Source organism: Perognathus longimembris, chromosome 5 (assembly GCF_023159225.1).
Source record: "Perognathus longimembris pacificus isolate PPM17 chromosome 5, ASM2315922v1, whole genome shotgun sequence".
NCBI classification, from domain to species: Eukaryota; Metazoa; Chordata; class Mammalia; order Rodentia; family Heteromyidae; genus Perognathus; species Perognathus longimembris.
This window is the reverse complement of record NC_063165.1, coordinates 82,943,085-82,967,079: the sequence shown is the minus strand read 5'-3', so window position 1 is coordinate 82,967,079 and position 23,995 is coordinate 82,943,085. Positions and strand designations below refer to the sequence as shown.

At 48.9% G+C, this 23,995-nt stretch overlaps 2 protein-coding genes across 3 annotated transcripts in view; one reads left to right on the top strand and one right to left on the bottom strand.

The window, feature by feature from the left end:
• Positions 1-808: 808 nt before the first annotated feature.
• Positions 809-18,470, bottom strand: Slc33a1 (solute carrier family 33 member 1). 2 transcript variants are annotated; one of them, XM_048347225.1, is made up of 6 exons: positions 17,333-18,458; positions 12,983-13,173; positions 7,912-8,096; positions 7,484-7,601; positions 3,798-4,013; positions 809-2,806 (listed from the first exon to the last, which is right to left on the bottom strand). In XM_048347225.1, the coding sequence occupies exons 1-6, from the start codon at positions 18,105-18,107 to the stop codon at positions 2,639-2,641; spliced, it is 1,653 nt and encodes a 550-aa protein (XP_048203182.1). In that variant the 5' UTR covers positions 18,108-18,458; the 3' UTR covers positions 809-2,638. The 2 variants fall into 2 exon arrangements, with proteins under 2 accessions (XP_048203182.1, XP_048203183.1); XM_048347226.1 differs by lacking the exons at positions 7,484-7,601; positions 12,983-13,173 and having other exon boundaries at positions 17,333-18,470.
• Positions 18,471-22,753: 4,283 nt separating this feature from the next.
• The window catches only part of Gmps (guanine monophosphate synthase), a 33,901-nt gene continuing 32,659 nt past the window's right edge, over positions 22,754-23,995 (top strand). Inside the window, exon 1 of the mRNA XM_048347224.1 lies at positions 22,754-23,028. Coding sequence (XP_048203181.1) covers positions 23,002-23,028 — 27 coding nt within the window. The 5' untranslated portion in view covers positions 22,754-23,001. The remainder of the gene's footprint in view (positions 23,029-23,995) is intronic.

Genomic DNA, 23,995 nt, shown 5'->3' with positions numbered 1-23,995 from the left:
CGACGTCCCCGCCGTGGTCCCAGTGCTCTCGGAGGGCCTGGGCTGCGAACGGGAGCCTCATCAGCATCACTTCCCCGGCGGTGCTGAGGTCTGGACCGGGGAGAGCCTCGGCGGGCTCTCCACCACGTGCTTCCCGCCTGCCTTCATTTCCACACAGGGTTAACTTGGGAACATGATCCCTCTATCTGTGCTTTACAACAGGCCTTCAAGTACATCCATCTTGAATATGAAGGGGGGGGGATTAAAGATTATTTTCTGGAACCCAGGGCCTGCGTGCGGTCCCCGAGCTCCTTTTGCTCGGGGCTAGTAGTGTCTACCGCTTGAGCCCGGGGGCCACTTGTGGTGGTGCCATTTCTGAGCCATTTACTGCCCATGAGGGTGTGGCACAGACTTTCCTGCCTGGGCTGGCTTTAAGCCACCCTCCTATCTCAGCCTTCGGAGCAGCTAAGGCGACAGGCGTCAGCCACTGGTGCCTGCCTATTTTAATTTTTTGTGTGCTGGGGGGGGGGGGGCTTGAGAACTCAAGGCCGGGATGCTGCCCTGAACTTTTCTGCTCCAGGCTGGTTAGTGTTCTAGCATTTGAACCACAGCTCCACTTCATGCTTTCTGGTGGCTAATTAGAAGTAACAGTCTCATGGACTTTTCCTGCCAGTGCTGGCTTTGAATCAGGACTCTCACTCAGTTCTTCAGCCCCCTGAGTAGCTAGAATTACAGGTGTGAGCCATCAGGTGAACCAAAAGGTCATTACTGAAATAAAAGGTTACTATCCAAAAGTTAAAAATGAAAATACATTTCACACATCAGGTTCTTTTCTTTATTCAAGTAAGCATTTGGATTACAATACATGATCGTGGATCACCGTGTGACAGTACTGTGGTCTGGTCCAGTGCCGCTGCCTGGCTTCCTTTGGATTGACCTGGACACCCAACGTCGGCTTTCCCCCGGCAAAACTTAGTGCAGCGGCCACGCCCAGTCTTCTTCACGTGCTGTGGTGCTTTTGGCCATTTTCTCCCACCCAGTTATCCTCCATCACTTACAAAAACCCCGCTCTAAATCCAACCTATATTATAAAATTCACACGCATAAGGTTTTTCATATGAAGATAAAATTATTATTATTATTATTATTATTATTACTATTATTGTCAGTTGTGGGGCTAGGACTCAGGGCCTGGGCTCTGTCCCTGAACTTTTTTTGCTCAGGGCTAAGCACTCTACCACTTGAGCCACAGCGCCACTTCTGGTTTTCTGGTAGTTAACTGGAGATTAGAGTCTCGCAGGCTCTCTTGCCCGGGCTCGCTTCAAACCATGATCCTCAAATCTCAGCCTCCTGAGTATCAAGGATTTAGGCCTGAGCCACCAGTGCCTGGCTTGAAGATAAACATTAAGACTCATAACTTTTGTCTCTTTGTTCCCAACTTGGAAGGACTTATGCAGTTTTTAAAGAGTCAGAGTAACGTACAGAACACGTGGGGATTTGTTAATGGATTCAAAGCTTAATGCTCTTGGAATGGCAATATTCCATTGGAAACGAGTTTATGTAGAAGACACAAGGCTGAGCTTCAACAAAAGGGCATGTCACAGTTGATCTGGCACAAAGCAATTACAGCATCTTTTCATCAGTAAAGTGCTTCATTAAAAAACTTTCCTGCCACATGACTTCATTTGTCAAAGGCACAGGGACGTCTGTCTCACTGTTTAAAACATTACTTTCCAAAAGTCCTTTTTTATTCATCTAAATTTCACTCGGTTAGAAAGCTAACTGTTTTTTCACAGTAATTAAAACAAGTATTTAAGGAATATTTTATTTTCAAAACTTTGCCATGAACAGTAAATTTGATCCCCTCATTAGCTAGCTGTGTGCTGTGTGCTGCACCGGTGAGAAAACCTGTCACCTTCACAGGGTCAAAGTTAACAAGGAATCAGAGTAGTTACAAGAAGGTGGAAGGGCTGAGGAAATAAATAAATTTAAAAAAATCATAGTTTTAATTTTATAAAAAATAGTTTGAATAGTCTTATAAATTTTTAATGATTACAAAAGCAGAAAGTACACTTAAAATAGTCTTTTTTTCCTTTTTTCTTTTTTTAAACACCTTTGTACAATGTGGTCATGGTCACAAAAACAACAGCTAAGTTATGCTTCTGGGGTCTACATTCTCTTCCTAGGAAATTCCACATCAACTCTAACTGGCTAACAATTCAAATAGGATGTTAACTTCCAGTGAAGTTCAACCAGTTATAGTCAGTCCCAAGTATTGAGCGAGCTGCTTTGCATTTAGCACACTGTACCCAAATGTAAAATACAGCTCAACAACAGGAACCAATACCAATACTTAGCTGCACATCAGCGCTGGGCTGTAGCCGAGAGTATGCTTAGTCAGTACAAGAAATCAAATAACATGCCCAGGAAAGTCTTACAGAGCCAATTTCCTGGCCTTAAGGAAACTTTAAATACATTAACAAGGCAAGGAAAAAGTATGATAAAACACATAAATTAGTCCCTATTTTTCAACTATTTGGCATTTTATATAATTTCCTTGTTTTAAGTAGTATTTTATAGTGTTGCGCACTGATTATCACAACTCTCCAAACAAAACTAAGCCCAGTTACCTTCTAGCATGTCTGCCTGTTATGGTGCGTTAATTGTTCCTTTTGCACTTCCATGAAGATGGCTCTTCGTCCTGTAACTTTTTAAATTTTGGACCAAGAAAGAACCACCAACCAAATCCAATAAAAACACAAATAATGGACTCCACGTAATAGCCATCCAGGGCTGTAACACACGAGCCACCGAGTTTTCTGCAAAGCTATAAAAATAAAATTCTAATGAATAATCCAGTTTCAAAATAAAAGTATACAGCAATTATTTTACTTTGCAATTTAAGAGATTCATCATGACACATTTGTTAAAAACATTTCAATATTTCACTCCCTTCAAATGGCAAACCATGCTAGTGTCTGCGATGGCACTATAAATCTGAAACATTTTGAGCTTTTTATTTTCTTTCTTTCCTTTTTTTTTTTTTTTTTGGCCAGTCCTGGGCCTTGGACTCAGGGCCTGAGCACTGTCCCTGGCTTCTTCCCGCTCAAGGCTAGCACTCTGCCACTTGAGCCACAGCGCCACTTCTGGCGCTGGTTTTCTATATATGTGGTGCTGGGGAATCGAACCCGGGGCTTCATGTATACAAGGCGTGCGCTCTTGCCACCAGGCCATATTCCAGGCCCCTGAGAGCTTATTTTCAAAATGCAGTCTTTCCTTCTCTGAAATGTGAGGAAGTTGCCAACAACGCTGTTCTAGGAGGAGATTAATGTTAATTGGAAATGAGTTGTGGACAAGCCACACTGCAATGATCATTAGGAAGCAAGTGGAATGTTCCTTTCCTGGAGTCTGGGAGCTGTCCCACAGCGACCCTGGGGGAGGGAAGGACTCCTCTGCTGTGAAGAAGCCACCACAGTCACAGGGAAAAGGCAGAGATTCTACAATACAAACTACACACACGTGTGATTTGTTTATTTTTTATTTTTTGCCAGTCCTGGGGCTTGAACTCAGGGCCTGAGCTTCTTTTGCTCAAGGCTGGCACTCTACCACTTGAGCCACAGCGAGACCTCCAGCCCTTTCTGTGTATGTGGTGCTGAGGAATCGAATGCGGGGCTTCACACGTGCTGGGCAAGCGCTCTACCGCTCAGCCACCTTTGCAGCCCACGCGTGACTTTTTTACAGGATTGCTCCCGGAGGTAAACGCAGAGACAAGCGTCCTCCCATGAGCCCGACGTGCGCTCACACTAAGGCACACTCACCTTGACAGCATCGGGGGTTCGGCAATTCTGGTCAGACGCTCCCACACACTCTTTCACTGTGAGGGGATCCACCAGCCACAGAGCCACCGTGGAAGGCCAGTTTCCTCCCAGATTGGACACGGTATTCAGAAGGGTCATGTAGGTTCCTCCGATGAGTGGATCGCTAACCTTGGCATTGAAAGCCATTATGGAGACATACATGCTGTACAATGTCACCTGTGGGGGAAATGAAACCTTTAGCAGGGTGCTGGTGGCTCACGCATGTCACCCTAGCTACTCACGAGGCTGAGATCTGAGGACCCCAGTTCTAAGGCAGCCCAGGCAGGACAGTCTGTGAGACTCTTAATCCACTAAACTACCAAAAAAAAAAGCCTGAAGTAGAGCTGTGGCTCAAGTGGTAGAGCGCTAGCCTTAAGCAAAAGACACAGGGGCACACAGCCCAGGGCCTGCGTTTAAGCCCCAGGACTAGCATACAAAAAACCCTCCCAAACCAAAAGACAAAGCTTGTTAGTGTGATTAGGCTTATGTTCTAGTGGTTGCTGGAAACTGGGCCCAAGGTCTCAGGCAGCAAGCAGGAGCTGTCCTGTTAGATCTGCCTCAGTTTCTATAGTTAAGACTTATTAAAAGTATGATCTAAGGGGCTGGGGATATGGCCTAGTGGCAAGAGAGCTTGCTTTGTATACATGAGGCCCTGGATTCGATTCCCCAGCACCACATATACAGAAAACGGTCAGAAGTGGCGCTGTGGCTCAAGTGGCAGAGTGCTAGCCTTGAGCAAAAGGAAGCCAGGGACAGTGCTCAGGCCCTGAGTCCAAGGCCCAAGACTGGCAAAAACAAAAAAAACAAAACAAAAGTATGATCTAAGTTATAAACCTCAAAATTAATATTTAAGACCTTTCTAAACTGAATTTAACAAACATCCAGCAAGAACATACTATAAACCAAGTTTTTATGGCAATACAAAGATGAGTAAGAAACAGTGCTTGAAGAATTTATTGTATGCTAGAGGAACAGGGAACATGGAATTATGACACAATGCAGAGTACTATAAATACGAGTATACATAGTGTATTACAAATAATGATAGTCCAGATCTTCCATGACTAGACAGGGATATATGTGTGTGTGTATATATATATGTATATATATACATACATATATACATATATACATATATATACATACATACATATACATACATATACATATACACATATATACACATATATACATATATACATATATACACACATATACATATACACACATATATATGTATATATACATATACGTATATATGTATATATACATGTATATATACATATATACATATATATACACACACATATATTATCACATATTCCTATTTGATATGTATGTGATCTATTTAGGTACAGTACAAAAACTGATACACACATATTTATAAAATGTGTGTATCGGGCTGGGAATGTGACTTAGTGGTAGAGTGCTTGCCTAGCATGCACGAAGCCCTGGGTTCGATTCCTCAGTACCACATAAACAGAAAAATCTGGGAGTGGCGCTGTGGCTCAAGAGGTAGAGTGCTAGCCTTGAGCAAAAAGAAGACAGGGACAGTGCTCAGGCCCTGAGTCCAAGCCCCAGGACTGGCAAAAATAAAAAAGTATGTTTGAGTTTATATGCCTGTACTAGTTATATGAACACTCAATCATGGAAACATGAACATGTATCTTTTCTATATATATAGAAGAAAATAGCATTCCAAAATTCATCTGACAAATGAAAGGCAAACAATACCGAGAAGAAATAAAAACTGTTTTAAGAGCCAAGAATCCCCTCTCAGGAAGCCCTAAGAAGCCACGTTCTAAGTAGCACTCCTCTGAGCTCTCCAAGGGGGTTCATGGAGGGGCGCTCCAAAGCCCAACGGGGTGTGGAGGCATGAAGTCACGCGCCACTCCAGGGCTCCCTCTCTGACGGCACTGGGGACTGATTCATACAGGTGTACCCTAGGCGTTCCCTGCGAGCGTTCCCTGACAGACCAGGTGTGCAGTCCCGCCTGCAGAGTTTCTCCATCTCTGGCCTTGTACCTTTTCTCCATGAGTGTCTGCGGCTGCAATTTCTTTAACACACTTTGAGAACTTTCCTAAAGCCAAAGGAGTAACATTTGGTCTTTCACCTGCTCCACACCTAGGTGTTACCTAAACACAAACACTCCTTTACATCTCCTTGCGTGGACCAGTATTACCTAAGTGTGTGAAAACAGAATTATCAACACTTATGTGGATACAGCTGAGAGTAGGGGCACAATGCCTATAAATATATGGCCAGTTGGGATCCACTAACAGTTCGAAATGATTTGATCATATGCAATGAGTAAGACAACCCAACCTCCTCAGGTGAGCTGGTAGCTACTTTTAGGTCCATTTAGAAGAAGCTGGTGTATGCGCATGACTTTCAGAGTGTTTAGTCTAGGTTCCAAAGGAAACCCGCCTTAGCAATAGCGGCAGCTGTGCCCAAGGAAGCTGCTCTTCATGTCGGTCTGTCCAGAACTAGCCCCCATTCTCAGCAGCAGCCCAGGTGAGGGTGGAGCAGACCAAGCCTACATTTGGAACACAGCAAGAGAGGGAAGCCTAGCACATGTCTGCCACGATCACACATGTGAAGGCGTAAGGGCAACACCGAAGTCAAAGTCAGAAGCCTTTAATCCAGTTCTCATGACCTGTCAATTTCTTCAGAAAGAACAGATCATGGGCTGGGAGTGTGGCCTAGTGGTAGAGTGCTTGCCTAGCATGCGTGAAGCTCTGGGTTCGATTCCTCAGCATCACATACACAGAAAAAGCCAGAAGTGGCACTGTGGCTCAAGTGGCAGAGTGCTAGCCTTGAGCAAAGCGAAGCCAGGGACAGTGCTCAGGCCCTGAGTCCAAGGCCCAGGACTGGAAAGAAAGAAAGAAAGAAAGAAAGAAAGAAAGAAAGAAAGAAAGAAAGAAAGAAAGAAAGAAAGAAAGAAAGAAAGAAAGAGAGAGAGAGAAAGAAAGAGAGAGAGAGAGAGAGAAAGAATGAACAAACAAATGAACAGATCATGGGAGCTGAAGAAAGACTCCACATCCATGGATACAACTACTTAGGCAAGAGTGAAATCCGCTGGGGACAGAGTGGTGGCCCACAGCTACAATCCCAGCCACCGGGGACGGGGAGGTAGGGATAGGAGGCTCCCATCTCAAGGCCAGCCCCAGCAAAAAGTTAGTGCTGCCCCATCTCAACCAACCAATGGCATGGTGGTTCACTCCTGCAATCCAGGATGCGTAAGCAGAAGTATTACAATCCAAGGCCAGTCCTGGACAGAAATGGAAGACCCTGTCTATCAGGAAACAACGACAAAAGCCAAAAAAAGAAAAAGCAAAGAAAACGAAACAAAAAACGGCTGGGTTGTGGCTCAGGTGGTACGGTGCTCGTCTAGAAAGCCCAAGGCTCTGATTTCAACTAGCAATAATGCCAAAAAGAAAAATCAGGGGAAAGTGAGCTGGCTCTGGAGACAACTTTGAAATGTAACAATTTCTTGTTGAATGAAAATTTCAAAAGAACAATGAATGAACAAGCCAGCTCTATAACAGAACTCATTACTCAAAGACCCAAGACTAAAAGTCACCATCCAATGTTATCCTCGCTGGGACGTCCGCATCGTCCTCCCTCCCAGAGAGAGGGCGGCTTACCTGGTGTAGGGCATAGCTCAGCAGCAGCACCGCGTAGTAGTAGAGGGGGAACCCTCCCTGGTGCTCCACCCTGGGGGTCCACCAGACCAGCAGGGCGTACTCCAGCCCCAGCAGTAACCTGCCAAGGAGGAAGGGGCGGTGTGGGAGGGGAAGGGGGAGAGACGCCACGCCTTCTCCACACACTAAGCCAGCGGGGGCAGTGCGGGACAACCCCCATGCCGACCCACGTCTTAAAAAAGTGTTTGGTCGCCCTTCCCTGGGCTCTCCCTCCATGCCCCCTACAAGTCCCCGCCCTGTCACCCGGCCGCCCCCAGGCGGCTGGCTTGGGGGGAAGGGGCAGTGGGGGGACTCCAGGCTGAGGTCAGCTCCACATCCCCACCTCTTCCCCCCCCCTCCTCCCCCTCCATCTGGTTTGGAGCCGCACTTACCTGTAGGGCATGGCTTTGTAGAACACGTTCAGGGGCTGGGGGCCGGCGGTGTACCTGCTGATGACGAGAGGCAGCACGATCTGCAGGGGCACCATGGGCACGGCCAGCAGGGCCAGGTGCTCCTTGGGCACCCCTTCCTCCACCAGCTTCAGCCCCGTGACGGCATCTGCCGCTGAAAAGCCAATCTGCGACGGGGAAAACAACCAGCCCTGAGTCAGGTGCTCCCCGATGAGAACCAGCAGGGCGGGTGGGCGGGCGGGTGGGGGGACAAGTCCTGGGGGGCGTCGCCTCAGCATCTCCTATGAGCAGTGAGGGCGACCCAAGACTTGAGACTGACAGGAACTACCAGTGGCTCAAACAACAACTAAAAATAAAGAGCCCAATACCCTCAGGCCCCCCACGTAGGAGATTCTGTATTTTAACTTTAACGATCAAAAAGGCTGGAAGCAGAGCTGTGAGCCTCAAGTGGTAGGGCCAGCCTTCAGCCAAAAAAAAAAAAAAAAAAGAAAAGATAATGTGGAGCTGGAGGCTTTGAGTTCAAGCTCTAGTACTGCCCAAAACAATTTTTATCAATTTGAAACTTCCTAATTTCTTACTGGGCTTGGTTTTGTGACAGAGAATCTTGTTCTTTGGAATACATGATTAAGTTACTTATGGGTAAGGGGTACACAATGGACACCAAGACTCCGAGAAACATTTCAGAAGAATGGAACAAACAGTTAAATCCTTATCAATTAGACTCTAAAAGCCTACCTAGGAAGTCCCTTTGATGGAAAATTTTCAGTAAGTATGAAATAATACCATATTTTTAAAGCAAATTATACATAACATACAGAATTACAAATAAACTTTTTGTGTGTGCCTAATTAGGCTCTCTGTCCCTGAGCTTTTGTGCTCTTGGCTAGCACTCTTCTACCACTTGAGTCACAGTTCCACTTCTGGCTTTTTTTTTAGTCCATGGCTGGCTTTGAACTGTGGTCCTCAGATCTCAGCCTCCTGAGTAACTAGGAATACAGGCGTGAGCCACCGGCACCCAGCCATTTTACCTTCTTGGGATGGGGCCAAAGAACAAACTTCACCATAAACAGTTTTTTGTTGTTGTTGGTCATGGGGCTTGAAGTCAAGGCCTGAGTATTGCCCCAGAGCTTCCCCCCCACCCCCCCGCCTTTGTTTTTTGCTTAAGGATAGTGGTCTATCACTATTAGCCATGGCCTCATTTCCGGATTTTATGTGGTTAATTGTAGATAAGAGCCCTCAAGCAGGGTGGGGAATATGGCCTAGTGGTAGAGTCCTTGCCTCCTATACATGAGACCCTGGGTTCGATTCCTCAGCACTACATATATAGGAAAATCCAGAAGTGGCGCTGTGGCTCAAGTGGTAGAGTGTTAGCCTTGAGCAAAAAGAAGCCAGGGACAGTGCTCAGGCCCTGAGCCCAAGCCCCAGGACTGGCAAAAAACAAAACAAACAAAAAAAAGAGTCTTGTGCAATTTTTTTTGCCATGGCTGGCCTCGAGCCATGATCCTCAGATTTCGGCCTCCTGAGCAGCTAGGATTACAGGTGTGAGCCACCAGTACCTAGCACTATTAACATCTTAAATTCCAAAGTTGTACCGGTAACTCCAGAATTTTCACTTACATTTTATCCATTCTCTTGGTAAAAATGAGATATGAGATATATAAATGTACTTCAACATTTACTTTTTTTTTTTTTTTGACAATCCTGGGGCTTGGACTCAGGGCCTGGGCACTGCCCCTGGTTTCTTTTTGCTTGAGACTAGTACTCTACCACTTGAACCACAGCACCACTTTCAGCCTTTTCTGCTTATGTGGTGCTGAGGAATTGAACCCGGGGCTTCATGCATGCAAGGCAAGCACTCTACCACTAAGCTATATTCCCAACCCTATCAACATTTACTCTTAAAAGGTTCAAGCCCTAGGACCGACAAGAAACAAAAACAATGGTTTATAGTAGGAGATATATGTAATGAAACACTAACATAAGAGAGTAAGTTCTTTTAAAAAGGCATCTCTGAATATTCAAAGGCCAACAACCATATGAAAAGATTTTTCTACTTTATAAGCATCAGGAACATGCAAATCAATATCATTAATAAAGATATCATTACATACCCATCAGAAATACTAAAACGGAAAACAAGATTTATGCATTTTCAAAGGTATGAAGCGACACACACTGCTAGAGGCTGGAAGACGGGGCCCACTTGGGTTCTTCACAGTGCAAGCTGTAAGTTCCCTGTGATCCAATAACTCTGCTCCTCCGTATCGTAATTGTACACCCAGGCTCACCTCAAGTCTTGAACATGAACGCTTGTAGCCCACTCCTCAAACCACAATGGCTAGTGGCCTATTCGTGCCAAGGAATATGTTCATATAATGAGATGAAAAAAGTGACCACGTGAATGCACTTCACAGAAGGCAGAGCTGGAAGGACACAGGCATCAGACACAGAATCCACATCCCAATAGTCAGGCGGCAGAAGCATGTCTGTAGTGCTACCTCCTCAGAGGCTGGGAGATCATATGAGCAGAGGAGCTGGATGCACTTCTCAAAAAAAAAAAACCCCACAACAAAAATACACACTGTACAGGGCCTTTATCAACACTTTAAACGTTCGCTAGTGCATTTTTATAATTAAAAAACATAAGCACAATCAGAAATGGGGGGGTAGGAAAAAATGAGGATAGCAAGGAGTCAATCTGATTAAAGTGCAGTACATGTACTGTAAATCATAATGAAAATCTTATGAACAATTAACACATATACACACAAAAATGAAAAACAGGAATGTAAAGCAGGTCTGCTCAGGGTGTGGGCACTAGTGAGAGAGAGAAAGGAAATACTCATGTACAGGTGTGAAAGTAGAACAACGTTGTTTGTTGAGATTCACCTGGGAAATGGGAAGGGGAGAGGAGAAAGAGTTCCTGGCGTAAGTCTGATCAAAGTAAAACCTGTGCATGTGGACATGGCAGAATGGAGCCTTTGTGTAACTGACTGATGCTAAAACAATGGAGGAAAAATAAAGACAAGCAAATCAAATAAACAGAAAAACGGGTAAGATTACAACAAATTTACATATTATGGTTATGATATAGGAACGTGTCTGGAAAAACACTGTATAAATTAGTGTATGTGTGTCTATGAAGTGTATAAGGACGCAAGCATGGACGCACATGTACAGGCTCAGAAGAACTGCACCAAACATGCTGCCCACAGTGTTCATTTCTAAGTGTTGTGATTAAACACTTGTTTTTTAGTATCACCTAAACTCCCCTCCTCTGTCATTAAAGAGGAATAGGAACTTTTTTTTTGGTGGCGGTACTGGGATTTGCAGTTTGGGCCTTGCACTTATTATGTGGGTGCTCCGTCACATCTCTAGCCCAAGAACTCACTGACAGAAATGGAAACAAAAGGCATGCTTCTGGTAGGGCTGTTAAAAGATCGCTGTTAAGTCCTCATGCTGCTTGGCCCAAACATACAAATGAATTCCTATGAAGTACTCATCATAGGAGCGGTAGCTTGCTGTAAAGTAACCTTACCCTTCTACTATCACATCTCATAAATGTTTTAAAACTAGAAAACTGAGCCATCTTTATGCAGAGTAAGTTACCAGTTACTCATTTATTTTATGGCATATGTCAGTGTTTAAAAAAAGAATTCAGGGCTGGGGATATAGCCTAGTGGCAAGACTGCCTGCCTCGGATACACGAGGCCCTAGGTTCGATTCCCCAGCACCACATATACAGAAAACGGCCAGAAGCGGCGCTGTGGCTCAAGTGGCAGAGTGCTAGCCTTGAGCGGGAAGAAGCCAGGGACAGTGCTCAGGCCCTGAGTCCAAGGCCCAGGACTGGCCAAAAAAAAAAAAAAAAGAATTCAGTGCTGGGTGCAGGTAGCGCACACTTATAATCTGACATATACAAGAGGATGAAATCTGAGGACCGTGGTTATAAGCCAGCCCAGGCAGAGAAAATCCATGAGATTCTTTTGTCCAATTAACAATCAAAAAGCCTGTGACTCAAGTGGTAGAGTGTTAGGTCTTGCACTAAAAAGCTCAGGGATGGTGCCCAGGCCCCGAGTTCAAGCTCCAGGACTAGTACAAATACATATAAATATTTTAATGGACTTCTTTTATTGTCGGCCTGTGCTTGCTAGGCAGTTGTTATACCATTGAACCAAACTTTCAGCCCAATTAAATGGGTTTTTTTTTTTTTTTTGGCCAGTCCTGGGCCTTGGACTCAGGGCCTGAGCACTGTCCCTGGCTTCTTCCCGCTCAAGGCTAGCACTCTGCCACTTGAGCCACAGCGCCGCTTCTGGCCGTTTTCTGTATATGTGGTGCTGGGGAATCGAACCTAGGGCCTCGTGTATCCGAGGCAGGCACTCTTGCCACTAGGCTATATCCCCAGCCCTAAATGGGTTTTTAAATACACTTCTCAACACACATACACTTCCATGTCTTTGTAAAGCATATTCTCATGGATAATTTTACCTTCCCAATATTACTAAGGGTGTACTCATTTTGACAATAGGGAGTTATTAATTTTCAAGGTATTCATTTCCATCCCAACCATTAATAACATTAATAAAATTCATGTTTACTAGCAGTTCTTCAAAGTGATGTGATTCTTTTCAAAATTCCAAGTCACTTACTTAGCTTCCTTTAAAATTATACTTGAGGGGCTGGGAATATGGCCTAGTGGCAAGAGTGCTTGCCTCGTATACATGAAGCCCTGGGTTCGATTCCCCAGCACCACATATATATAGAAAAGGCCAGAAGTGGCGCTGTGGCTCAAGTGGCAGAGTGCTAGCCTTGAGCAAAAAGAAGCCAGGGACAGTGCTCAGGCCCTGAGTCCAAGGCCCAGGACTAGCAAAAATAAAATAAAATAAGATTATACTTGATATCATCATAATTTTAAGTATATGTAATAAAAAATATAGTTTTTCACTGTTAAATCCTCATGGTGTGGGAAGGAGCTTGTACAAAGGACTGACTTCTACAGTATTCCACAAAGCTAGCAACTGCCATAGAAGGGGAAGTGTGCTCACAAAGCTCTTACCTTCGAGGTTAGAATCAGAAGGCAAAATGCCAGGACTGCTGGCATCTTTATGATTGCAAAAAGCAGCTTATAGGTGTCTGTGATGCCTTGTGTCTCTTCTTTCGCTATCGGTAGTTCTCGGTTTTCTTTTTTCAGAAGGGCAACTAATGTCGTTGTGATTAAAAATACAGTTCCCCAGAAAAAAAGAAAATCTGAAATTAAGAATTTTAAAATCTGTAATTAACTTTTGAAATGAAGAATTACTGTAAATAATACACAACTTTTCCCCAAGGACATAGGTGCTTATGTTCAAGGCATGACAGACTAATAGTCCTGCCTCTTTACTATATTGACTCAAAATAGTGATACTTACCAAGGAAAAGGAAGGTTATAGACAGGTAGCGCATGACCGTGCTGAATGAAACAAAAGCATACCATGCCAGTTCAGACAAAGCATGTAACATCCACCAGTCAAGTCACAGTTACATTCCTCGACCACTATAGTCCTTCAGCAACTCAGACAATAAAGAACACATTACTTTTTAATCTGTTCAAGACTAATACCTCTTTTAATGCAGTGGCAGACAAGTAACTTCCTCGTACCTGCAGGTCGGACAGCTGTTACAGTGAAAGACAGCTGATTGGTGAGAGCTGGTGTTGACAGTCGCTAATCATATGCATGCCACCATGTGCGCCAGTGTTTTACAGGTACCATCACCTTAACCACAACCCTTCCTATTTGGCTTTCGTGAACCCCATCCCAGATCAAACTACCTAAAACCACATTCTGAGAGGTAAACTTGTGACCTGATGCCTGATGTCAAAACCTGGACCTTGTTAATCTCCCTGAAAAATGCATCTTAACTAGCTACCACAAAGTACTGAAGACCTCTCCTCTCAGCTTCTGCACCTGTCAAGTAACACAATTTGGCTGGAAACACCCTAAAGATGCCATCTTTTTCCTTCTTTCTTTCCCTTCCCTCCCACTCTCCTCCATTCCACATTCCTCTCCTCCTTTCCTTCTCCCTTCCTCTCCCCTCCTCACTCCCTCCTGTCCTCTCTCCTTCATCTTCCCTTTCCTTTCCTCCTCTCAGTTGGGTGCTGGTGACTCACAACTGTAATCCTAGTTACTCAGGAGACTGAGGTCAAGGATTGCAATTCAGTTTGAAGCCAGCAAGGTCGGAAAAGTCCTAAAGACTCTTTTATCTCTAATTGGCCAGCAAAAAGTTGGAAGTGGAACTGTGGCTCCAGTGGAAGAGGGTCAGCTTTAAGTGAAAAAGCTAAGCAAGGGCATGAGGCGCTGCATCTAAGCCCCAGTACTGACAGAAAACTTTAAAAAGAACAACAACAAAAAAAAGATCTACAAACTCAACTGTCTAGTTCTCTCTTTTCTCTTCTATGTGTTAGCAGGGTGTAACTGCCCCTAAGCTCACATCTGCTGCTTGCTATTCCAGATGCTGTTTCTAATCCTTATAGTTACTACTGCTTCTGTATCACTGATCTCAGCTACTAGTCAGTCACAGACTGGGTCTGGCCTAATGACATATTTTATATGGGCCTAACTAGCATTTTTAAACTGGGGGAAATAAACAAGAAGGAAGTTATCATCTCTTCCAGAGTATATGTAAGATCTAGCAATCCTGGGATCCCTCTGACACAGTAAAACAATTCATTAGAATAGAAGTTCCTTGCTATTCACATTACTCATCTACCTGCTCATCATGGTGGCTTAGAAGTCTACATAATAAACTATTAGTTTCCTGGAAGCAGAAAATTCCCAGGTTTAATTAAATTATAACACTTATGATCCTATTGCCAAATAGGCATTCAGTAGTTAAAATAGGCCCAGAGTAGTTAAAAAATTAAAAACAAGACTGTCAATTCTGGAAATAAAGCGCTCTTGGAGTAGTTGTTTTACAGACATCAAGAGTCACAATACTTTTTCCTCTGGCAAGAAAGGGAGAGAGAGAGGGAGAGGGAGAGGGAGAGAGAGAGGGAGAGGGGGAAGGAGAGAGGGAAAGAGGGGGAAAGAGGGGGAGAGAGGGAGAGAGAGAGGGAGGGAGGGAGAAAGAGAAAGAGAGAGGGAGAGAGAGGAGAGAGAGAGAGAGAGAGAGAGAGAGAGAGAGAGAGAGAGAGAGAGACCCCGCAAGCAAGCATGAAACCCTAGGTTTGATTCCTCAGTACCACATACACAGAAAAAGCTGGAAGTGGCGCTGTGGCTCAAATGGTGAAATGCTAGCCTTGAGTGAAAAAAGAAGCCAAGGACAGTGCTCAGGCCGAGTTCCCAAGCCCCAGGACTGGCAAAAAAAAAAAAAAAAAAAAAAGGAAAAGAAAGAAAGAGGGCTGGGAATATGGCCTAGTAGCAAGAGTGCTTGCCTCATATACATGAGGCCCTGGGTTCGATTCCTCAGCACCACATATACAGAAAATGGCCAGAAGTGGCGCTGTGGCTCAAGTGGCAGAGTGGTAGCCTTGAGCAAAAAGAAGCCAGGGACAGTGCTCACTCAGGCCCTGAGTCCAAGGCCCAGGACTGGCAAACAAAACAAAACAAACAAACAAAGAAAGAAAACAGGAAGGGAGAAAGAGAAATATAAAGACAGAAAGGGAGGGAGAAAGAAAGAATAATGAAAGTCAGTATGCCTTATATCTAGGTTTCAAGGGTTTTTCTTGGAAGTTTTTCCTAGTTTCCTTCTTATCAAATGTAGGAACATGAGATCGGGAATCAGAAGCGCCTCAACTACAAGTCTACCTCTACCTGTCTTCCCTTGGCCTCAGTTCCTCATCTACAAAGAATGAGGAAACTGAACTACACGATCTTTTCAGGTAATGAAACTTCATGTTCTAATCTTTTTGTTCTTTTGGGTTTATCATTTCTTGTACCTCAAAAGGTCTCTAGAGGAAAGAGTGTAGAGAAGACTCCTGATAGTAGAAAAGGCCTGTTTCTGAGTTCAGGACTGTCCTGCAAACGAGAAAAAGCCAAGCTCTGCATAATTGAGGCTTTGTTCTAAGGGCTTCAGGTTTCATCCTATCCTCTTGCACAACATTTCTGCCTTCTAGATGTCAAGAACTTCTTTCTCAGTATACTCCATCTCTACTTACTAGCAATACTCAAAACAGTACTAACACTAGTGCACATTTAGATTTTAAAAAGTTATACGTCCTTCTAATACTCAGATTTTCTTCCTTTCCTTTCCTTTTCTATGCTGAGTTTATGGGTCTTTCTGTTCAAAATCCCTCACAACCACAGGTCAGGATTTGGGACTTATACTCAATCTCCAATGAGCATTTGCCTCATATATAAGAATGCTGGTTGAATCCCATGCAGTCTTTTACTCATCAACATGATATGTATAATTATTAAAAGGAAAATAGAGAACAGAAAGTCTCTAGTCTGTTATTTTTTAATCCCTAGTGCTTCGGCCTGACATATGTTAGGCAAGTCTACATTGCCTAAGAACTCTTTTAACTTAACCAAAATGTTTAAACCAAAAACAGAAGTCAACTGTCTACAGACACAGAGTTAAACTTTAAAAAAGTGGTTCTTAGAATGTCCTGAAGAACAAAGTTCAATTCCACACTCATTCAAACAAAATAGACAAAAGAACAAGCTAGTCTTAATAAAACTCTCACAAATAGCAAAGTCAAATGCTATCTGAAAATGAGAATTTTTTACTCCCTCTCAAGCAGCCAATGGCTGGCCACTTTCAGTTCCCCAGAAGTCTCCATCTCCCCTTTCCTTGTCCTCAAGGCGGCCACACTCAGAACCCTGTCACTCGGCCAACTCTCATTCTCCTTTGAATGAACTGGCCCGGTGCCTTCGCCAAATGGAGAGATGAGGACACCTGGCATGGGGATAAGAAGGGCAAGGAGAGTAGGAAGAGAGGAATCAATGCAACCAACACACAAGGAAAAAGGTGAACCACATGAATTAGACTTTTTGTTTTTTCTGCCCAAATGTACATCCGTGTACTCCTGAATGCCAGTGGATCTCTGGCTCAGTTTTTTTTTTTTCTTTCTTTCTATATATGTGGTGCTGAAGAATCGAACCCAGGGCTTCTTGTATACGAGGCAAGCACTCTACCACTAGGCCATAGTCCCATCCAACTCTGGCTCAGTTCTTTTTTTTAAATTTTTATCTGTTTACACTTCCTGTCCATTGACAGATCAACAACGACTGCTCTTATGTAGTTCTCTGGCTTTACTGACACTCTGTGTGGTTAACCGTCCTTTTTAACCGAAATCATAAAACATACTTCGAGCCACTCGCCCCAATGATTCCCAGCCCCTGAAAGAACGGGCTCCACGCGTTGTCAAAAACGATGCCCGACCCTGCGATAACCGACCCCGCGGCGTTACGTTTCCAGACCCTACCTGAGAGGGTAACGATTCCACGGGGCTGAGGCTGAAACCGCAAGTATTTGTTACAGAAGTCAGCAGATTCCAGGGCCAGAAACAAGACATTGCCCAGAAAGTAGCCGGCGGTTTGGCCCACCGAATTGCAAGTGGAAGCGTACCCCACGTTTTCCCGGGAGAGCATGGTCAACGCCCAACCGTCCACGGCGATGTCCTGCGTGGCGGCCAGGAATTCAAACAGAAAGAAGGTCACCGTGAGCGCCACCACGTCGGGGGTCCGGCCGTCGGTATTCCCCAGCAAATGGTCCACCTGCGTGGACAGGTAGATCATGAAGAGCCCCAGCACGTACTGGGTGGGGACCAGCCACGACTTGCGACGGCCGAAGCTCTTGAAGTAGACCGCGTCGACCAGGGGCGCCCAGAGCAACTTGAGGCTGAAGGGCCAGAAGACGAAGCTGAAGAAGGCTTGGTCCGTGTAGCTGACGTTCTTGCTCTGCAGGATGAGCGGGACGCTGCCCGCCAGGCCCAGGGGGATGCCCTGCAGCACGTACAGCAGCAGCAGCAGCAGGATGCTGCCCAGCTCCGCGCGGTAGCTCCGGGGGCCCTTGGGCGGGTCGCCGGGATCCGCGTCCCGCAGGAGCGCTTCGCGGTCCCCTTCCCCGCCCGCGGCGTCCAGCGGGCCGTCGTCCCAGCCGCCCGGCGGCAGGGGGCCGCTCCGCACCTCCGGACAGTGGTTCAGGGTCCCCGGCCGCCGCTGCCGGCTGCTGTCCTTGTGGGAGACGGTGGGCGACATGTCGAGGGCGACGCACAGCCCCGCCGGGGGTGGCCCGGGGACGAGCGTCTTGGATCCGGGCGGTCCCGGGTCCCAGGCAGCCGCGCTGGACCGGGGGCTCGGGGGGCTGAGGCGACGGCCGGGCGGGGCTCGAGGCGACCCGGGAGGGGTCCCCGTCTCCGGCCCGTGGCCCCGACGAGCGGCTTCGGGGAGGCGGAAGGCGCCGCCCGGGCAGCCGCACCGGGCTCGGGGCTGCGGGAGGGGGCCGTGGTGTCGCGATGGAAACGGGCTCCGAGGGGCGGCGGGACCGAACTGCCGTCCACCTGCCCACCGCGAGCCGGCACGGCCGAGAACACTTGCTCCCCGGGACTCCCGAGGAGCCAGCCAACTTCCTGCCCCGCGTTCCAGGAAGTGGTCCCGGCCTCAAATCAGTCCTCGGGCCCGTTTCAGACTCAGCCAATCAGGACACGCTCCGGCACTCCGTCTCAGAGGTAGCCAATCGGGACACGCTCCGGCGGCCGGGGGGCGGAGCCCAGCTCTCCGGAACCCTAGATCGAGGAGGACCAGAACTCTGGGGAAGATTCATACCGGAGGACTCCACTCAAACGTGCCCACCCGCGCCGGGCGAGCTCGGGCTCCCTGAGCGCATGCGCCAGCCTGGACGGCGTGGGCCTTGGGGATTGGGTCCGCGCGCTGCGTAACCGCGCCTGCGCGGGCGGCGGGTGCCTTCACGCCGGGCCGCGGAACGATCTTTCCGAGGGTGCTGACCGGCCTGGCGCACCCGGCCTATAAACCTAGCTACCCCGGAGACTGAGCTCTCCCGGAAACCGGCAGGAGGCCGGAAGTGGAGCGGTGGCTCCCGTGGTTCCGCGCCCCACACGCCTTCCTGTGGGTTTGGAAGGTTGCGGGTGGGAGCCAGTTTGGGATCAGGCTTATGGGTTCTGAGCGAGGAGGCAGAGGTTAGTGAAAGAGCCCTTAGGTCTAGGAAGTTGGGGGGGGGGGCTCTGGGGTGGGGCCCACACGGACTGTTTACAGCTGGGCTCAGGTGAATTGCACATCAAAGCAGGCCCGTGCTTACCTGGGGTTTTTGCCTGGTACCTGTCAGCACCTGGGAGAATAGGGTGCGGGGGGGGGGGGCAGTGTCGACCCGTCAAAGAGTATCAAACCTACTTCACGATGCTGATAGGCTGTGTAGGATAAGGTGTGCTTGGGCAGTGTTGGCTTCCTCCTATCTGGTCTAGACCCTGACATGATGAACACGGTGGTTGGGGCTGAGTTCTAGCATCTAACCCTTTGCTAAGGTGTAGCCTTTCTGAATATTTTTAATTTTCTTTTGCTGGGCCTGGGGGCTTGAATTTAGGTCCTGGATGTTAGGTTTTTAAAAGTAGGTAGCCGGTAAAGGAGAACGCCACTCGGTATTCAGGCAGGAGAGAAAGTTTATTTGAACAGCTGGCCTGTGGCCAAGATGATCCATGGCCGGAGAGAAGGGAGAGAGAGGGGGAAGAAGAAGAGAGGGGAGAACAGGGAGAACTGGGAGAGAAGGGGCAACCCCCACCCAGCCCTGCTTTATTTGGGGCAGGGGCAAGGGGTGTGGCCAGGTGGATTAGGATGTGACCTCAGGGAAAGGGAGGGTAACTACCTTCAGGTCTGCTGGTTACCCAGGTAACTGGGTGGAGACTTAATGAGGTGGGGGCATCTGCATGTAGCCCTCAGGGAGAGGACCTTACACTGGACACTGTCCCTTAGCCTTTTTTGCTCTAGTCTGGTGATCTACCAATTGAGCCATAGCTCCACTTCTGGCTTTTTGGTGGTTGTAAGCTCAATAGCCACCTCGTCCATAGCCTAGCATGCCCCTTTCCTAGGCAACACTAGGCCCATCTAGTGAGGGCAGTAAATAACCAGCCTTCACCCCCTTTACCTTGAGATGGCATTCCTTTGGGGGCAATTATAACCATATATAAAGCAACAAGATCCCCTTAGAGTGACCTCCAGGCCTGGGCAGCTGCAGGACCCCTCACGTACCATTTGGGCACCAGCCATAAACCCTAGGCTGACATGGTGAAGCCCCTGCTCTGCATGTCCACACCAACGTCCCCACCTTCAAGGCCTGCTAGGTTATATAGGTCACCCCAGACAATAGACGGCACTTCTCACTTCTCCCTGGTGAGAACGGGTCTTGCCAGTCCTTCGGTTTTCTTTTGTACCTGGATGTCTACGTGTGTCGGGGTTTTTAGCCCCCCTGTGCTCCCCCAGATGGGAAAAGGCACGCCCTGATTGGACAGGCCAAGAAAAGGAAGGGTCAGCAGACTGCCCGCACCCAGCGCAGACGGCCTGGGAGTCAAGTCAGCGCAAGATCTTGTTTATTGGGGAAGTATGTGCCACTAATATAAGGCACAGGCGCCAATCAGGTCTAAGATCGGCAGGAAGGGGCGGGGTGTGCACCTATCTAGGGACTGTAAGGGGAGGCAGGAGCTGTCCATCAAGGGCGGAAGGGCGGGGGGGGGGGGGGCATCACAACCCACAGAACCGCCTCTGGGTTATAACCAAAGACACTTGCAGCAGCTGAGCGTTGTTGTTAGGCGCTGCCATCGTGGTTTCTGGCAAAGCGGTTAATTGGAGATGAGTCTCAAGGACTTTCCTGCCTAGACTGGCTTTGAACTGTGATCCTCAGGTCCCAGCCTCCTGAGTACCAAGGATTACAGGCTTGAGCCACTGGCACTTGGCTTCTGTTAGGTTTTTAAAGTCGGTAGCCGGTAAAGGAGAACGCCACGTGGTATTCAGGCAGGAAAGAAAGTTTATTACCAAACTGCTGGCCTGTGGCCAAGATGATCCGTGTCGGGAGAGAAGGGAGAGAGAGAGGGACCCCCACCCAGCCCTGCCTTATATCTAGGGCAGGGGCAAGGGGTGTGGCCAGGTGGATTAGGATGTGACCCCAGGGAAAGGGGAGGTAACTGCCTCCAGGTCTGCGGGTTACCCAGGTAACTGGGTGGAGACTTAATAAGGTGGGGGCATCTACATGGAGCCCTCAGGGAGAGGACCTAACAGCTTCAAGTAACTTCTCAACTTGGATTTGGGACCCCAGTTACTCAAATCCAAGGTAACATTTGTCTGGGCTGGGGACTTTTATCCCTCTCAAACAACCCTAATAAAAGCACTCTCCTTGTTGTAGCGAAAGCTCAGCCCCAGTGCCTGGCCCAGTGGCAGCTCCCAAACTCCCTTCTTTTTAGAAATACCATGTGTCATAGTGTCACCGGATGCAGGTGAGGGTTTGTGAAATTTCCCTCTAGACTCTTCACTTAGGGTCCTTGACTTTGATCACAGAATAAGAACTTCTGGACAAGTCACCATGGTAAGAAAACTTGGCAGGGCTTTATTGAGTAAGTAAGCAAGTGAACAAGCAGACATAAAGGCAAATGGAAAGGTAGAGACACCATAACAGTGTGGGTGCTTTAGAGGAGAGACAGAGGAGACAGAGGCACATCCATAGTTCCTTGGCTTTTAGGGGGATTTATATGGCAAAGGGGGGGTGTGCCTGACTTATGCAAAGATAGGTGTTTTATCTTTGCTCTAATTATTCCTGGTGTTACCTTCTGAGTTTCTGGACGTTTGGGGCATTCTTTCCAGTTTACACTGCATCCTGCCATAAGACAGATGCTTACTGTTGAGATAAGGAAGGGAGCCTGTTGTCTGCACTTTGGGTAGGAGCGTGCGTATGTTTGGGGGGAAGCATTTCTCTCAGGAAAGTATACATACTGCCAGACAAATGTTAATTCTTGGACTGAGAAATGCATCTCTCAGGTAGAAATGCATCCTGCTCTCTCTTTTTCTGGTTTTGGGGCTTCAATTCAGGGCCTGGGCTCTGTCCCTGCGCCGCTTTGTGTTCAAAGCTATCGCTCTACCACTATGAATCACAGCGCCACTTCTGGCTTTTTCTGAGTGGTTTATTGGAGATTCGTGGACTTCTCTGCCTGGGCTGTCTTCACACCTCAGCCTTCTGAGTAGCTAGGATTACAGGGATTGGCCCCTTGCATTGCTTACCTTCACCAGGCCTTGTTTCCCCCTTAAATGACGTGGTTCCTTAATCTTAAGGGAAGTAGATGAATGGATATCTCCTGTATTTGCTATAGGCTTTCTATACCTCGCTTTCCCCTAGTTTATCCGGCTTTAACTTTTTTTTTTTTTTTTTAAATTCCAGTCCTGGGCCTTGGACTCAGGGCCTGAGCACTGTCCCTGGCTTCTTTTTGCTCAAGGCTAGCACTCTGCCACTTGAGCCACAGCGCCCCTTCTGGCCATTTTCTGTATATGTGGTGCTGAGGAATCGAACCCAGGGCTTCCTGCATGCTAGGTCAGCACCGCACCCTTAAGCTCGGCCGCGGGGCCGCTGAGCGACTCCTCGGTGGGATGCCCATTCGGTGCCAGCACGTGAGGGCGTGGCCACGAGGCGGGGGCGTGGCCTCCACTCGGCCCCTCCCCCGAAGGCGGGCCGCTGGGCCGCGCTGGCTCCGCACGGCTCCTCCCCGCGGGGGGCGGGGTCAGGGAGCGCGAGGCCGCGGGCTTCCGTTCCCGGGGGCGTGGCCTGACGAGAGGGGCGTGGCTTTGACGGGGACTCCTCCCCCCCGGAGGCGGGCCGCTCCTCGCGCGGCCTGCGTGCGGCTCCTCCTCGGGGCGGAAGCGGGAGGCGGAGGCGGAGGCGGAGGCGGGAGCGAGCGCGCGCGGCCGCCGGCCTTCCCTTCTCCCTCGCTGGCGCGCCGGGGCCGCCGCTCACAGCTTCTTTTGGGTTCGGCGCCTCCTCACGGCGGCCGGCTGGCTTCTTTCCGCGCCCGGCCGTTGGGCGCCCTGACCAGGCCGCGGCCCTCAGCGCCAGCCTCCCGCCCCTTCCCGTGCCGTCCCGCCCCGCGCTCCGGCCGCCGCCTCGATGGCTCTGTGCAACGGGGACTCCAAGGTCAGTGCCCCCGGGGGTCCGGGCCTCGCCGCCCGGCGGGCGCCGCGGCCCCGCCGCTCCTCCCCGGCCGCTCCGCGGGGGCCCGCCGGCCTGCGGCGGCTTCGCTCCGCCGCGGTGGGCTTTGTTGGTTTCGTCTGCCTCGCCGGCCCCGCGGTCCCCCTGTGCCGCTGGGGGGCCCGGGGTCGGGCGGGGTGCGCTGCCCGCCGCCCCCGGGGTCCCCCAGGCGGCCGTGAGGACCTCGGGCCGTCGTGTCCGTTCGGGTCGGGAGGTCGCCCTGGGGACCGCGGGCCCCTAGGGTCGGCCCCGGGACGGTGGTGGGGACCCCGGGCCGTTGGGGGGGCCGCCGTGGGGAACCCCCCAGGTCTCCGGGGTCGAGCGGGCCGGCCTTGTGGGCTTCCCGGCCGTCCCGGCGAGGCCTTTGGGGCCTCCTGGGCCGGTGGGCGCGCGGGAGGCGGAAAACGCCCGGCCTCGGCTGCCACCCAGGCGGACTCCGTTTCCCCGTGCGGGACCGCTTTCCCGCCCTCGGGGTCCCCCGCCCGGAGCCGCAGCGCGGACGCCCGAGCCCCAGCACTGCGGGGGAAGGATGAGACGCCCGGCGGGGACAGCTTCTCCTTCCTCCAGCCTCGCCGGTCTCCGGATCCTTCTCCCAGCCCGGCCTGGAAGCCGGCCCCCTGGCCTGGCCTGGAAGGAACGCTTCGCTTCCCCGGAGTGCGCGGCGGGCGCGAATGGCAGTTAGGAATTGGGACCTACCTGACCAGGTGCTGCGCCCCGGCGCTGTGCTCGGGCTGGATTTAGGAAACAGCTTTCCTTAATTTCGTCGATTCCCAACTTCTGGGCGGGAATTGCTTTTCAATGCCGAGTTTCAATATTCTGACCACAGAGGCGCCTTTTAGTGGGTCCTCTCTGGGACTCACTACTACAAGTGAGTAAAGAGTCTGAGTAGTTGCTGTACTCGACTGTTACTGTT